The sequence below is a fragment of the Urocampus carinirostris genome, chromosome 4 (genome assembly GCF_059441175.1).
Source record: "Urocampus carinirostris isolate Australia breed hairy pipefish chromosome 4, RoL_Ucar_1.0, whole genome shotgun sequence".
NCBI classification, from domain to species: Eukaryota; Metazoa; Chordata; class Actinopteri; order Syngnathiformes; family Syngnathidae; genus Urocampus; species Urocampus carinirostris.
In genome coordinates this window covers 19,378,068-19,391,003 of record NC_142352.1, presented here as the reverse complement: position 1 = coordinate 19,391,003, position 12,936 = coordinate 19,378,068, and the positions used below count along the sequence as shown (strand labels likewise).

The 12,936-nt window shown below is 38.1% G+C and overlaps 1 protein-coding gene across 1 annotated transcript in view; it reads right to left on the bottom strand.

The window, feature by feature from the left end:
• Positions 1 to 12,936, bottom strand: part of LOC148367052 (protein HTATIP2-like) — a 244,274-nt gene that overhangs the window by 34,142 nt on the left and 197,196 nt on the right. The window contains exons 42-43 of the mRNA XM_088333845.1: positions 12,881 to 12,904; positions 423 to 444 (exon numbers count right to left, since the gene is read on the bottom strand). Of these exons, the coding sequence (XP_088189971.1) occupies positions 423 to 444; positions 12,881 to 12,904 (46 nt within the window). The remainder of the gene's footprint in view (positions 1 to 422; positions 445 to 12,880; positions 12,905 to 12,936) is intronic.

The window sequence follows — 12,936 nt, the reverse complement described above, 5'->3', positions numbered from 1 at the left end:
ACAAGAAGGTAAATTAAACAAGCATATCATATCACTGCAAGAAAGTAAACATCAAAGAGAATAAAGCTCTTTTCTATAACCCTGTGTGGACAATTTGTTTAATTTTAATCAATAGCGGAAAATAAACAAAGGCTTTTCAAATGTATTAGTAGCCAAAAACACCATATTCTTGAGTGGTCGCTGAAAACCATAGCTATTTTCTTAAATAAATCAAACTGATCTAACCGTATATCACTGACTTTTTTAAGTGATGAATACTGAATGTGTAAAAAATATGACAGACTTCCTTCAATACTTAAGGGAATACCGGAATTTGTGTGATATGACATAAGGGCTAGTGTGTTGGAGGACATCCCAGCATGGCTAGGCTAACAAGGCTGGCCTGACAAATAAAGGAAAAAGCTACTGTTTGGTCACTGGACTACGTAGTTATTGTAGTTCTTCCTTCTGCCTTGTAGGACTCATTTCCGGTCGTACTATACGATAGAGTGACACCGAGCTGTCAAATATTACATATTGTACATTTAAAATTAAAAAAACATCTCCAGTCGTCACAGATGATAAGTACAGATATCACTAGTATGTTGGATTAAAAATACATTCGAAAGGAAGATAGTTTCATAGGAGGCCTCAATATTTCATTGCTTAATTATCATTATGGATAGATTTTTTGTCTTGCCATAAACCAATAAGAAAAATATGCTGAACATTTGAATATTATTAATTTAAGCATAACCTGATTCTGATTATTTGAAAATCTGGTAAGTACATTCTTATCGCATTGGCAGATATTTTTACAAATTTTGAGTGTAATTTTTCTTCCATCAAGATAGGTTCTCATGTTCTTTAGAGTTAAAATAAAATCTTACCCGGCAGTTGGCAAATAGAAAGATGGGAAATAATTTTATTACATGATTTCTCGAAAAACAAAAAACAAAACAAAAAAACACGCATTTAATTGAATACATTTGATTGCTCCACAATAAAAGCAAGATCAAATATATGAAAATAAGAAAAATACAAATATAAATAGCAGAGTATTCTGCCAAAGGAGTGATATTTGATTTAAGAAATGTTTTCTTCCAAGAGTAGAAAAAATAGAAATGAAAAACGAGCCATTATTACTTATTTCAAGAATACATGTGCTTATATGACTAAGAACAGAAAGATAAGATATATGAAAATAAGAAAATACTTAAAATTAGCTAAATGTTCCATACAACTGTGTATAATTTGAATTTTGCAATATAGATAAATCGGCGCTACCACACAACGCTCGTTTTTGCAAATGCCTTGTGTGTTTTTGTCACGTCAGAGGCAGCAGAAGAAAAGGTCAGTTAGCCACCTAGCGGGCCGCTAATTCTCCATGTCAAATACAATGGGCGCAATTATATGGTAATCAGTGTTGGTGGCTCGTACCTTTCTGCTGCTTTCTGCCAGCGTACGTCTGGCCAAGCTGCCCCTCGGGGGGAACCTTTAGTCACGGCTTGTTATTGACCCATTAGACAGATGGCCCCCCGGCCGCCAGAAAAGAACTTTGCAGGCCAAATTGCTGAATCCAAAAGAACGGGATCATTTGACTATATTCATGTTTTTTTCCTTGAATATTCATTTAGGCAATGCCCAAGATGAAGCATCATGTTTTTGATTGTGTATTTTAAACTTTTAGCTAAAGCAACTGTTACACTTACAAAAGATAATAGTTTATAATAGTTGACCTAATAAATAAAACTCATCTCATCTCATTAGCTACACCGCTTATCCCCATTAGGGTCGCGGGGGTGCTGGAGCCCATGCCAGCAATCATCGGGCAGTGGGCAGGGGACACCCTTAACTGGTTGCCAGCCAATCGCAGGGCACACAGGGACAGACAACTCGCTCGCTCATTCAGACCTAGGGACAATTTGGACCGGCCAATTAAACTGACGTTCATGTTTTTGGAATGTGGGAGGAAACCGGAGTGCCCGGAGGAAACCCACGCAAGCACAAGGAGAACATACAAACTCCGCACAGGAAGTCCGGTAGCTGGATTTGAACCCACACAGGAGGTTCCCAAGACCTTAGAACTGTGCCGCACACGCGCTAACCACTGCGCTGCCGTGCTGCCCTAATAAATATATATATATATATATATATATATATATATATTCATACATTCACATAGAGCCATGCAAAAGTATTTCCCCCCTTCCCGATGTACAGTATGTTTTTTGCCGATTCATAACTAACAATGGTTTCAGATCATCAAACCAAATTTGATAGCACAACCCAAATAAATACAAAATGCAGTTTTGAAATGTTGATTCTATTTATTAAGGAACACACAAAATAAAAACCTATCTGGTCCTATGTGAAAAGTCAAGTCAAGTCACATTTATTTATATAGCCCATAATCACAAAAATGTCTCAAAGGACTGCACAGGATTACAATTACACCATTGCCTGATCTTAAACCAACATGCATGCGGGCAAGGAAAAACTCAAAACCAAACCAAAAGCAATTGCTCGCAAGTAGGGCCACCTTTGGCGGAAAAAAACAGAAATGAAATGTTTACAATAATTGGTAATTGGAGTCTTTCACAATGCTGTGGAGGGATTTGACCCACTCTTCTTTGCAAACCTGTTTCAAATCTGCCATATTGGAGAGTTTTCAACCATGAAGTGCATCTCACACCATAGCATCTCAATTAGATTTAAATTAGGACTTTGACTTGGCCTCTCCAGAACCTTGATTTATTTTTTGAGCTATTCAGTGGTGGACTTGCTTGTGTGTTTTGGATCATTGTCCTGCTGCATGATCCAAGAGCGCTTGAGTTTGGGGGCACATTGTGATGGCCTGACGTACTTCTTCAGGATCTTCTGGTAAACACCAGAATGTATTATTCCTTCAACAACAGCAAGTTTTATGGGCAGATTGCAATTGAAACAGTGTTCAAACCTTCCACTTGCGAGGATTGCAACGCCTTGCTGTAATTGCCTCCTTATGATAATTCATATTTACGATCGTCGTTTGTTTATGGCCATGCAACTTAGTGAGGGTAGCAATGAGTGTGCTTTCTTCCTATTTCTTAATAATCACAAGCTTTGTTTCCATTGTAATCATATTTTTGCTTCTCCTTTTTAGCATCAGAAAAGCATTATGATCAATAGCAAATAAAACTGTACAAATTATACAGGATTGTGCAGCACTATCTCACAAATTATTCACTAAGCACACGGCATTCTGATCCGAATGAAGAGAGAAAGGCAACATGGGAGGGAGATCAGCCAATTGCTTATCTGAATTTTCATGATGCTGTCACACAAACCAATAGCGGACATGCATTTTATATGATGTCACCCAACGGCAGACAGGAATCTTAAGAGACATAACTCTACAAACGCAAAAACACCACAAAGTTTGAATTTCATACGTTTTTGCTGTGTTTAGCATTGTTAGATAACTAATAAATGTCATGATTACCAACTCAGATCACCTGGAGCAATCATGTGGCGCCTGGGTGGGCGCCTTCTGATTGGCTAGCACTTCTCTCTTAAGCGCGCTGCGTCCAGAGACCAGTGTCAGAGTGTACATTTGTAACTCTGTGTGTTTCTCCTGATATCCCGTTCATTTAAGAACTCTGCTTGCCCGTTTCTGCCTGCCTCCGATCCGTCCTGTTTCCGTCCCACGCTTCGATCTCCTCTCCAGCCCGGGTAAACACGACCTGCCTGATTTCCGCACTCCGATTGCCCACTCGATCCGAAGCAATCTCCCCGGCGCCGCTGCAGACGTCTGACGGCCATCACGTCTCCGGCAAGCCCTGAACGCATCCTTAATAAAAGAACTAAAACGAATGCTCTGGGGTCCACTGGTCTGTTCTGGTTTCGTGATAATAAATTAATTAAAAAGATATTACTTAATTGCAGTGACTACCAAATTTATTACAAAGAACACTGACGCATGGCGCTGTGAGAGGTCAAAATCTGCTTCCTCTTCCTAGTTCGTGTGTATACATTCTATACTGTATCTCCAACTTGCTAAGAACTTTGACATTTATATTGTTTAGTATCTCGTGCATCCTTTCGATATGGTTGATGTAAAGTGTAAAGAAGAGGCGAGCCGTTTCTTTTGAGATGAAAGTGGACTATGAAAACTTGATGCTGTTGAGAAAATGGTTGGATCGCTTTTTTCGGCCACTTTTTACCTTGGAAGAGGACCTCTTGAAGCGCATCAACCAATAGTAAGTTAAACATAACTTAATTCATCTTTATCGGTTATCGATCTTTTATTTTTTTAGTACAAAACAATACAGGTTACTTATACAAGCCTTAAACGTACTTATATAAACCTTAAACATGCAAAATATAGCACTGAAGCAACTTACGAACAAATTCAACTTACGAACGATCTCGTTCGTAAGCAGGGCAGCGTCTGTACAATATATGGAGGGTGTCCCAAAAATGCATATACTCAAAGACTTAAAATAGCCTCTCTTTTTTTCTATTTCAGATTTGTTTTTGGAGTAAGAATGGCAAAATAATAGGCTTATGCTTGTGCAAAAAATAAAAATTAAAAAGGTTTTAAAAACGTTCTGGAAATATAAATCTGAAGCGGAAGTACAAATACATGTTCCGTCATCTATAAGTAGAACTCTTTGCACATCAGCTTTATATTTACATTTCCAGAATATTTTCAGAACATTTTTTTTGTACGGATGTAAGCCCAGTATCTTCCATTCTTACACCAAAACCAAGCCTGAAATAGAAAAGAAAAGTATCTTGGCTATTTAATGTCAAAGTGTGTATACCTTTTTTGGGACCTTCTCTATTTCTTTCATATAAATCAGGCATGTGAGACATCCAACCTGAGGGACAGAATCGGCCTGTTGGATGATTTAATCCGGCTTGTCATAAATTTCCGAGTATGTTAAAGAAATAAGTGATATACGTGTGTAAAATAATTACACATGTATTTACGATGTTGTTGCTATGCTTTTATTAAGTTAATTATTGGCAGTAGGGGCAAATGGACTCAGTCAACCACATTTTTTTTTACTAGAAAATCACACTGCCCCAGCCCTGTTGAGCTATTTTTTGAAACTCAGATTCAGATTCAGATATACTTAATTGTCATTCTTGTACAAGTGTATACAGAACGAAATGTCGATACATCTTACCCGCACAGTTGCTAAACAAACTGGACACCACGTTAAAAGATCCCTGCCCTAGGCCATTTAAATCAAAAGTTATGATTATAAAAATAAATGCAAAATGCCTCTATTCCCACTAGAGGCCAGTGTTAATATTGTATTGTTTGCTGAGTTGGTTCAGGTGTAAAACTGCACTCACTTAACTGTTAAAATAAGGTTCCTAAAATATTCAATGCTAAACATGAAAATCACATGGTTAAATACGTACAAGTCACGTGGTCACTGCTTTTTACTTAAAAACGGTGAAATTCTGGTGAATGGTGAAGTTTACCATGGTGTTTTCTTGCCCAATTTGGCATTTTATCATATCTCTTTTGATGAGGACAGAAGACTGTGATGGATATCTGCAATCAATTCGGAGGGACTGGAGGCCCTCAAACTCCAAGATTTTTGTATGTAATTGTTGGTGAATGTAATAAAACATTAAAGCACAGAGAATTTGCACCTCATATAAAAAATAACGGGCAGTAAAGCGGAGCAGTGGTTAGCGTGTGTGCGGCACAGTTCTGAGGTCATGAGATCAAACCTCCTGTGTGGAGTTTGCATGTTCTCCCTGGGCTTGCGTAGGTCTCCTCCGAGCACTCTAGTTTCCCCCCACATTCCAAAAACATGTATGTTAGGTTTATTGGCCGGTCCAGATTATCCCTAGGTGTGAATGAGCGAGCAAATTGTCTGTCCCCGTGTACCCTGCAACCGGCTGGTAACCAGTTCAGGGTGTCCCCTTGCCCACTGCCCCAAGATAGCTGGGATGGGCCCCTGCACCCCCGCGACCCTACTGAGGATAAGCGGTGTTAATGGATGGATAAAAAATTACTTTTGAGCTATTTGAAAATATTGACTTTTGCAAAATGAATGTTTTAAGTTTTATGGTAAAGCACATATCAGTTTTCGATACATGTGATATTTAGAAAATTACCGTTTTGAATCGCTGGTTAATCACAATGAAAGCAGCTCATTTATGTGTCTATCGATTGTTAAGGACAGTCGGCGTCATTTCACCACAATGAATATTTTTCCACCTGCTCAAAATGGATTTCTACAAGGTACGCAATGTAAAATTTATCTGTGCTTTACTGTTCTATAACATTCCCCCCAAAAATAGATACAGGTTCATTTCAGTAATGTTTGCGCTAAGGGTGACCTTTCACACCGGGAGTGCATTTTTCAGCACAGAACACAAACCAGCTGCGAGTAAATGGTAAGCATCCAGACCTTTATAAGCTTTTAGATCAGTGCTGATGTATCCGGATACTCCATTTACAATATAGTGGTACAAATTGTGTGGACTGAAGTCAGGCAGACTGGACGATTTGGTTAGATCTGTGATCATGTCAGGGCGAAGAATACATGGGTAGGTAGCTAGCTCTGCTAATTCTATCCTTAGTTTCCCTAAATACCGCTCTTTGTGCTTTCCGACTAGGTGACCCACCTCACCCGGCAGTTTCATAATATTCGTACGACTAGTCAGTGCCAATCGTGTTGAATAGTACTGCTTTTTTTTTGCTGCTATTGTCTCCTGTTTTACTGGCCCTGGCCCACAGAGAGTACTCTTGACTACTGCTTACTAAGGCCGCTATGGCATTGTCACGTGGTTAGGTCACGTGTTTGCAAAGGGTCCATTTACAATGTAGTGCTTAGAGAATGGCCTCATTAATAATAATAGTGCAATGTCCGTGAATGAAAAATAATAGTGCATCTTTACAATATTGCAATAAAAAAAAAGTGCAATAACATTTACAGCAACAACAACAAAAAGTCACAGGTATATAGTATCACAGTTTAGTTCAATAACATTTAGACGAAGCAAACAAAACAAAAAAGATATATTTTCAAAGTTTTGTGCGCTCGTTTAGGGTGGTGATGGCCAATGTTCTGGTATCTTTTGTCGCATAATACTAACATTTTTGGGGGCATATTTAGTCGGGTGCACGATACACAATTGTATTTAATCACATTTTTGAGTGGAAGTACAATGTTGGCAACAAGATTGACTTGGTATAATTGGAAATTACCTGAAGGTAACACAAACTTTTTCTTCTTTTTCCCTGTTTTTTCCTATTTTCTTTGATTCCTTTAAAAAAATCTCATTGTGTTTCTTTTTTTTCTCTATTTACTTTTTTCCTTTGTTTCTTTATTTTCTTTTTTTCAGTTTTTTTTCTGAATATTTCCTTCTTTTTTCTCTTTTTATCTTTTTTTCTCAGCTCTTCACAACTTTTACATTTTGGTATTTTTTTCTTTTTAGTTCTATTCCCCCTTCCTTTAAGTCATTTTGTGCATGATTTTACATAATATTTGGTTATATAGGGATGAAAGAAGCAAAAACAACCTGAAGAGCCGTTTAGGACCCGAAAGAGCTGGTTCCTTTTAGTGAGCTGAGCCGAAGAAGCCGGTTCTCGAAAAATTCTACTGACTTTACTCAACTGACTTCAAAATACCGCATTTAGAACACAACGTCAGGGGAACCCGTGTATTTCAACCTTCATGCACAGTAACTTTGACTAAATTTGCTTCTTAATTAGCAATTTCGAGCCCTGGTTATTGTGCGCGGAAAAGCTCTGGGTAGTGCGCAATTGCGCACACACGCAGCTTAGAGGGAACATTGCGCTGGATAGATTTTCTTGTGCGCTGAGAATGTGCGGGCAGTGCGCGATTGCGCGCAGCTTAGAGGGAACATTGTTGATGGCCCTGGGTAAGGACTTTTCTCTGAACAACTGCGCTTCTACAGAACCAATAAAAATTCCTCAGCATATATGTGAGTCAGTAAGCCTATAACACCTGTTTCTATAGGACCAATCCGGAATCTGAATGTAAAGGACGCATTTAACAATAATCTTCCACGGTCAATTCAACCCTCATCTTCCCTTTTGATTTGCAAACGCCTGCTTGTGAGCTCCCCCTTATAAGAAGCAATTCCTTGTCCTCTCTCACTTTTTGAAGGATGGAACGATTTGATTTGGTTTGCCGCTCTGAGATTTAACAAGAATCGTCATCTGTAAACTGACCTTATTCACCCCACGTGCGGCTAAACGATGACTTCCCTGCATGCCTCTCTTGGCGACAAATCTCCTTTCATAATCACTTTTCTCTCTTCGGGCTTTCTTGCCTGACTGCCTCTATTGGAAAGAAAGAGGGGAGAATCTCAAGAAGAATTTCTTTGGGTTTTTGTGCCATGACGGCTGAGTGAACGTCCATTATGGACATCCCGGACCACCACTGGATGACCCTGCTCCCGGTGACAAAACCCGATTGGTCACGGCCGCCAGCAGCTAATGGGCCAGAGAGCAATAGCCCTTGGGTGGGTAATGACTGTATTCTCCGCTTTTCTCTTTTGGCCCTTCTGTTGGCCCCGGGTAGGCCCCCGCCTCACCCTGACGGCCACCAGCCAGTGCCGTGCATGGGCCTCCTTGTGCCCCCCACCACGAATGCATGACTGGCTCTCGTGTCATTTACACTGCACAATTTGTCACAGCGTCTGAAGTGGGACACTTCGGCAACGTTATGCATACAATATAACCAGCAGGAACTTTGTTTCGAATAAATAAATAATCGTTAGCAGAGGTTCCACATTCTTATGAGTGGCTAGACGGACTTTGGGTAATACTTACATGCTAACGCTACAGAGTTTCCTGAGCAGTTGTAGTTTGCAAACCCGTACTATCATTAAATGTACAGTAATTACCATATGAATTAAGGTGAATGTCGAAACACAAAAACATATAAAAAATAAATAAAAAATTAAAAATAAGGTGCAAACAATCAAAATAAATACATGAATCATTTGAAGTTACAAGAATATACGAAATGCAATGTACTTTATCGGACATATTTATGCAAGTTGTTATTAATCCTAATTTTATTTCCTGCAGTTAGTTTTTGGTTTGAGTGAAAGATTAGTCATGTTACTTGTGTTGAAATTCTAGTTTATGTACTGTAAAGGGTTTCAGAGAGCTATTTAAGTTTATTTTTAATATTATAACAAATATTCTATGTTCCTTTTTGTCTTATGCCCATTTTTAAGCCTTTAAAGCAAATTAATATATGCGCCAAATATCGGTTATCGACCTCCTCCTAATAATAATAGTAACAATAATAATCTGTATCGGCCCTGGAAAACCCAATTGGGTCGATCCTTACCAGTGACTGGTGACATCATACAAACACGTCTTTGCTTCTCAAGAGTCTAATGGCCCGCATCCCGTGGGTTAAACAAAATATTTAAGCCACAATGGATGCAGTGCGTACTGTATAATGTGAATGTGGACAAAACAGGCTTACTCAAAATTTCAGAGCAAAGGAGTTTTTCCCCAGTGATTGAGGATCTCATATGTCCTAAGAGCTGGATGACGCTTTACACAAAAATAACAGCCACCAGATGATGAAGGTGTTGTATCTGACTCAGATCAGGATTATCGTGCTACTGGTAACAATGGAAACTAGTGGCATCTGTTTCATGTGGGTAAGCAAACACCAATCCAAAAAAACAGCCTGGAGAGGGCTGGGCGCCACCAGGCTGTACTTACCCACGAAACACTACAGGAGGTGGTACCCCCATGACCCAGCTGGTTAAAGAATCTGTGAACCGTGAGAGGTGCTCGATATGACGATACTTAATAGTGATAGACGTAAGCAGTATAGTGAGCTGCAAAAATTGAAGTCTCTAAGGCTTTTCCAATTCTGGTCAAGCAGTCCTAGCTTACATTTTTTGTTTATATAACGACTAGCTGCATTAGCAAATCGCAACACTTTGCTAGCGAGATAGCATGGCCTTAGCAGCTGCTATCACCTTAAGAGATTTTGCTAATAAATTAAGCAGCTAATGCTAGTGTCACGGACGTTATAAACAAATTCTGAAATCAGTTGATAGCTGCAAATGCTAGTGCATTAATGCCTTAAGTTAAATAATAAAATTTATTTTCAAAAATCCGCTATTTACATTAAACCTGGTTCAGAAAGTGGATTTATTTCCTAAAAAAAACATTTGTTTGGTTTTGATAAAATATGAAAGGAAAATGGTCAGAAAAATGTTAATTAGTCCCATTGTTTTAAAAAAATTATGAAATTTCGTTTGTTTTTAATAATTGCATTTCATTTATTTGCCGTCGAACTTTGCTTTTGTCGCTGGCATCACTTCAGCATTATTGCTGATTAACGTGGCAGATAGTGCTCATATCACAAATGTTATCGATAAATGTGACGATATGAACATGGGCGTTAGACACGAATGCCAGTGTCTTTGCATTCATGTACAAAGTTTAATCATCAAACAAAAATTGCACTATTTAAATTAAACTACGTTAAATAGTAGATATGTTTCCTGAAAAATTAAATAAGGGTTACTGATTAGTTGCAATTATTTTTATAGAAAATTGAGATGGTTGAAAAAAAATGGAATGACATTGATTTGGTTCGCTTCACTTTAGCTGCTAGCATCACCTTAGAAGTTATTGCTAAGTAAATTAGCAGAGCTAGGCTAGTGTCACAAATTCTAACTACCAGTGGTAGCATTGTTAATGTTGCAGGTAGCCGCTAATGCTAGCGTTTCTTGTGTATGATCTTTAATAATGCAAATGTTGAAGAAAAAATATTGCAACACATTTCAATTAAACCCCTTTTAGAAAGTAGATGCATTTCTAAATATGTTATAATATCTGTATTATTGAGAAATCTTTTTTAGAAATGTGCTAATTAGGCACATCTTGTTTATGAAAAGAAATGAGATCAGGATTTTGTTTAAAAAAGTAGTATACATTTGTTGCCATAGCTCCCACACCAAATTGGGTGTTTTATGTCAGCTAACACTTTGTTTGGCAGTTAAAAATTTAAAGGGTTACTGGATTTTTTTTTCTTTGCTGTAAATCAGCTTTGTCTGTGTTGAAAACATTGTTTTCAGGTGTGCTTTTAACAAACGAGTCATTCTGTGCATGGTAAAAGTAGAATTACTTTTTTTGTTATTTACATTCCATAATTATATTTTATATTTATTCAGTATTTGGAAATTATTTCTTATTTAACTTCACACTTTTTGAAAATTGCTGCATTTTCACATCATATTATGAATATTATTAATACAATTAACATGTTACTTTGTTTAGCATGTGTAAATGCAAAGCGAGGCATACAATTATCTTGTCTCATGGCAGAGGGCGATAGTGAGACCGCTTATTCAGATTTTTGCGCAGATCTCAGATCCCAACAATCTAATTTGTGGTATTGTTAGCAAGCTATCAGCAAGACAAGCCATCTAGTCATTTCCATTCATATTGGAAGATTACCTACATATTTAAGCTTTTATTCAAAAGAAAGCGACACAAAAACGTCATTTATAAGTTAAGGCAAGACAATAAAACGTTTACTTCCCTGTGCAAGAGTTTGTACTGTATATTGCTTTTTTGATTTTCTGGGGGGGGAGGTTCTCAATAGGTACCTGTTCAAGTAAGGAAGTACATTAGTCTAGCTGGTAGATCAAAGCGGCAGGAAGCAATCATCAATTAAAATAAACGCTATTGAGGCCTGAAACTGGTTCAAAACTTTTTTGAGATGATCTGGCAGTCGAAAGGAGGGACGGCTAGAGAAAAAAAAGCACCAAGAGGAGGAGGTGCGGATGGTAAGGTCACAGCACTTCTATAGAAAGCCTAAGACAACAGCGGGCAGAATGATAGACTCCTCAGGATTGTTTCTCCCTCAATGGCACATGAGAGACTTTCACAGGTAGCTCCAGTGTGTGTGTCGGAAGGGTGGAGCTCAGCACTGGCGGGGTTGTATTTTAGAAATAAAGCCCCCTCGTCCTATGCTTGATTGCCCCGCTATAGACACTCTCTCAGCTCTTCTGAATGGCTCCCTTAGACGCCGGTGAATAAACTCTTACTCTTGCGCTTCCATACATCACCGTCCGCCGGGCTCCTCTGGCAGATCCTCCCCCTCCGCTCTTACTTTGAATTTTCCATAGAGCCGCGACACCCCCGCCTATGAAAAAAAAAAGGCCCCACACTTCTTTGCAAATCCTTTTGCAAAACCTTTTCATGCTCACAAATTCATGACTCAGAAAATGCACAATGGAAATTTCCATAGTGTTGTTGCTTCATAATGAACGAAACAAAATCTTCTTTTTTCGAGATTTTTCTCTTTGGAACGCTATTGTTAAATATGTTTTTAATTGTGCTACGGTATGACATCGCCATTTCGACTTTCTTTTCCTCAGTATATCACAGATTTTTTTTATTAATAGGTTTCAGGGATAAATACGATCTTTGCATAATTATTGAATTATTTTACAGGGCCTTTACACTCAAATCAATTGAAACACTGCCTTCCATTTCCTGGGTGCAGATTAGAGGAGACCAAAAAATTTGTTTGCATCACAATCAGAATGAGAAACACCTTTATCATCATTGTGTAGCAACAAAGGTTGCACTCCAGTTGGCAAACTATACCATATAAAAAAAAACATAAATACCTAAAAATAAAAATATTAATCTCTAACATATAGTATTCACATATAAAGATGTTATACAATGAAATTGTGAATATGCTTGATTGCTAATAAGGTTTTCGAGAAGGTTTGTTCAAACCTCACTTTGTGTTTGCTGTTAAAAACGTAATATTGGAATATAATATTGTGAATGTGCTTAATTGCTGTTGAGATTGTCATGATTGTTTTCTGTTTTTAGTGTCAATAAATTTGTTCAAACCACAGACCAAAAATAATCGACTTTGGCCTGGACGGATCTATTGACACTAACAAAGATGT